General features: G+C 35.3%; 1 protein-coding gene across 1 annotated transcript in view; it reads right to left on the minus strand.

Annotated features, from left to right (window-relative positions):
* Positions 1 to 110: 110 nt before the first annotated feature.
* LOC103519856 (protein Tob1-like) overlaps positions 111 to 648 on the minus strand; it is a gene marked incomplete at its 5' end in the record, with an annotated part of 2,275 nt that continues 1,737 nt past the window's right edge. Inside the window, one exon of the mRNA XM_026831181.1 lies at positions 111 to 373. Coding sequence (XP_026686982.1) covers positions 191 to 373 — 183 coding nt within the window. The remainder of the gene's footprint in view (positions 374 to 648) is intronic.

Here is a 648-nt window from a genome sequence, read left to right on the forward strand (position 1 = left end):
TTTTTTAACACGAAACTATTAATTAAAAATATCTATGTCTCTACGTAAAAAAAAACGGGAAAATAAAAATATTAATTTAAAAAATCTACAAAATTCAACATATTATCCTATTCCGAAACAAAATCACGCCTTGGCCGAAAGAAGATCATATCGGCCGCTGTTGGCTGATTTGTTGGCCTCTGTTGGCTGCTTAGTTGGCCACCAACAAGTGATGGTAGGGGCTGGACGGTTCGGAATCTACCTGACTCCATCGTTGGCTATAGTAGTTATTGGAAGGCGCCGCCCCCTGCAGACTGGGTGGTTGACCTTGGGCCGCGCTGTGACCTTGAAACGGGATCTGCGGTGAGGAGTGGTGGTGGGGGAGGGGCGTGGCCTGAAATGAACCCACCAGATTTGCTGGATTGATCATTTTAAATCATTACAAAGTCTTTTAAGAAAATTTCAAATTCTTATTTTACGAGTTACTATCCAAACATGTACGTATACATGATAATTATGTTGGCTTAAAAAAGAAAGAAAAATAATCTGAGATTTAATTTTTTTTTATTTTATTTTAATTTATTATGGTGCGTCAATCGATTTAATTATTTAAATTCTTTTTTTTTTTTTTTTTAAAAAAAAAATTAGCATTTTCCAAAAGTTTTGAAT

The sequence above is a fragment of the Diaphorina citri genome, unplaced genomic scaffold (assembly GCF_000475195.1).
Source record: "Diaphorina citri unplaced genomic scaffold, Diaci psyllid genome assembly version 1.1 scaffold2993, whole genome shotgun sequence".
Classification (NCBI taxonomy): domain Eukaryota; kingdom Metazoa; phylum Arthropoda; class Insecta; order Hemiptera; family Psyllidae; genus Diaphorina; species Diaphorina citri.